At 64.0% G+C, this 1,027-nt stretch overlaps 1 protein-coding gene across 1 annotated transcript in view; it reads right to left on the reverse strand.

Annotated features, from left to right (window-relative positions):
• The window catches only part of ETH_00043710 (uncharacterized protein), a gene marked incomplete at both ends in the record, with an annotated part of 8,254 nt that overhangs the window by 3,454 nt on the left and 3,773 nt on the right, over positions 1 to 1,027 (reverse strand). The window contains one exon of the mRNA XM_013374423.1: positions 34 to 1,026. Within this exon, the coding sequence (XP_013229877.1) occupies positions 34 to 1,026 (993 nt within the window). The remainder of the gene's footprint in view (positions 1 to 33; position 1,027) is intronic.

Below are 1,027 nucleotides of genomic sequence, written 5' to 3' on the forward strand. Positions count from 1 at the left end.
CATTTCTAAAGTCCCTTTTAGGGTTTCCAAGACATCTCCGAGTGCTGCTGCTACTCCCCGCTGCTGCTGCGCTGCGGGCTGCTGCTGCAGCTGCCGCAGCTGCTGCAGCACGTTGTCCAGCGGCGACGCGCACTTCAGCTCCCGCTGCGCCCCCCCCTCCTCCTGCTGCTGCTGCTGCTGCTGCTGCTGGCTGTGGTGGCTTTTGTGGCTGTGGTGCTTGTCGTCGTCTTTCTTGCCGGCGTTTGCTGCTGCTGCTGCGCCGTCTGCTGCTGCTTCTGCTGCTGCGCCCTCTGCTGCTGCGTCTCCCTTCAGCAGGTCGTAAAGCTTCTCCAAGTCCTGCAGCGCCCGCTGCTGCTGCTGCTGCTTCTCCCGAAAAGATTCAACTAGCTTCGGGTCCAGCAGCAGCCGCCCTGAGTTCACATCTTCTTCACTTGCTGCTGTTACTACCTGCCGCGCCCGGGGCCCCCGCAGCTTCTGCTGCTCCTTCCCCCGCTGCTGCTGCTGCTGCTGCTGCTGCAAAGAAGCGGACCCCCGCCGCCGCGCTGTGGACGCGGGGGAGCCCGCACCCGGACTCACTCCCGCATCCTGCTGCTGCTGCTGCTGCTGCTGCTCCTGCTGCTGCTTGCGAGGCGTGGCTCCTTTGGAGGAGCGAGGAGACCCTTCTGCTGCTGCTGCTGCTGCGTCTCCAGTCAATGAGTAGGAGCGGCTCAGGAACTTGTCCTTTGTTGCTGCTGCTGGCAGCTCTCGCGACGTCTGCGAGCCTCTGCGGGACCCCGCCGCCTTTTCGTTTGCTGCTGCTGCTGCTGGTGCAGCAGCAGCAGCAGCATCTGAGGGCCCCCCAAACCCATCTTTTGACTGGACGCTGCTGCCCGCCTTCAAAGGAGGCATTGGGGGGGGCCTCTTCTTGGCAGCAGCTTTTGGCTTTTCGCTGTGAGGGGATGCTGCATGCACAGCAGCAACCATGAAGAGGCGCTGCTGCTGCTGCTGCTGCTGCGGCTGCTGCTGCTGCTGCTGCAGCTGCTGCTGC

This window comes from Eimeria tenella, genomic scaffold, assembly GCF_000499545.2.
Source record: "Eimeria tenella Houghton genomic scaffold, Eth_scaff2016, whole genome shotgun sequence".
Taxonomy (NCBI): domain Eukaryota; phylum Apicomplexa; class Conoidasida; order Eucoccidiorida; family Eimeriidae; genus Eimeria; species Eimeria tenella.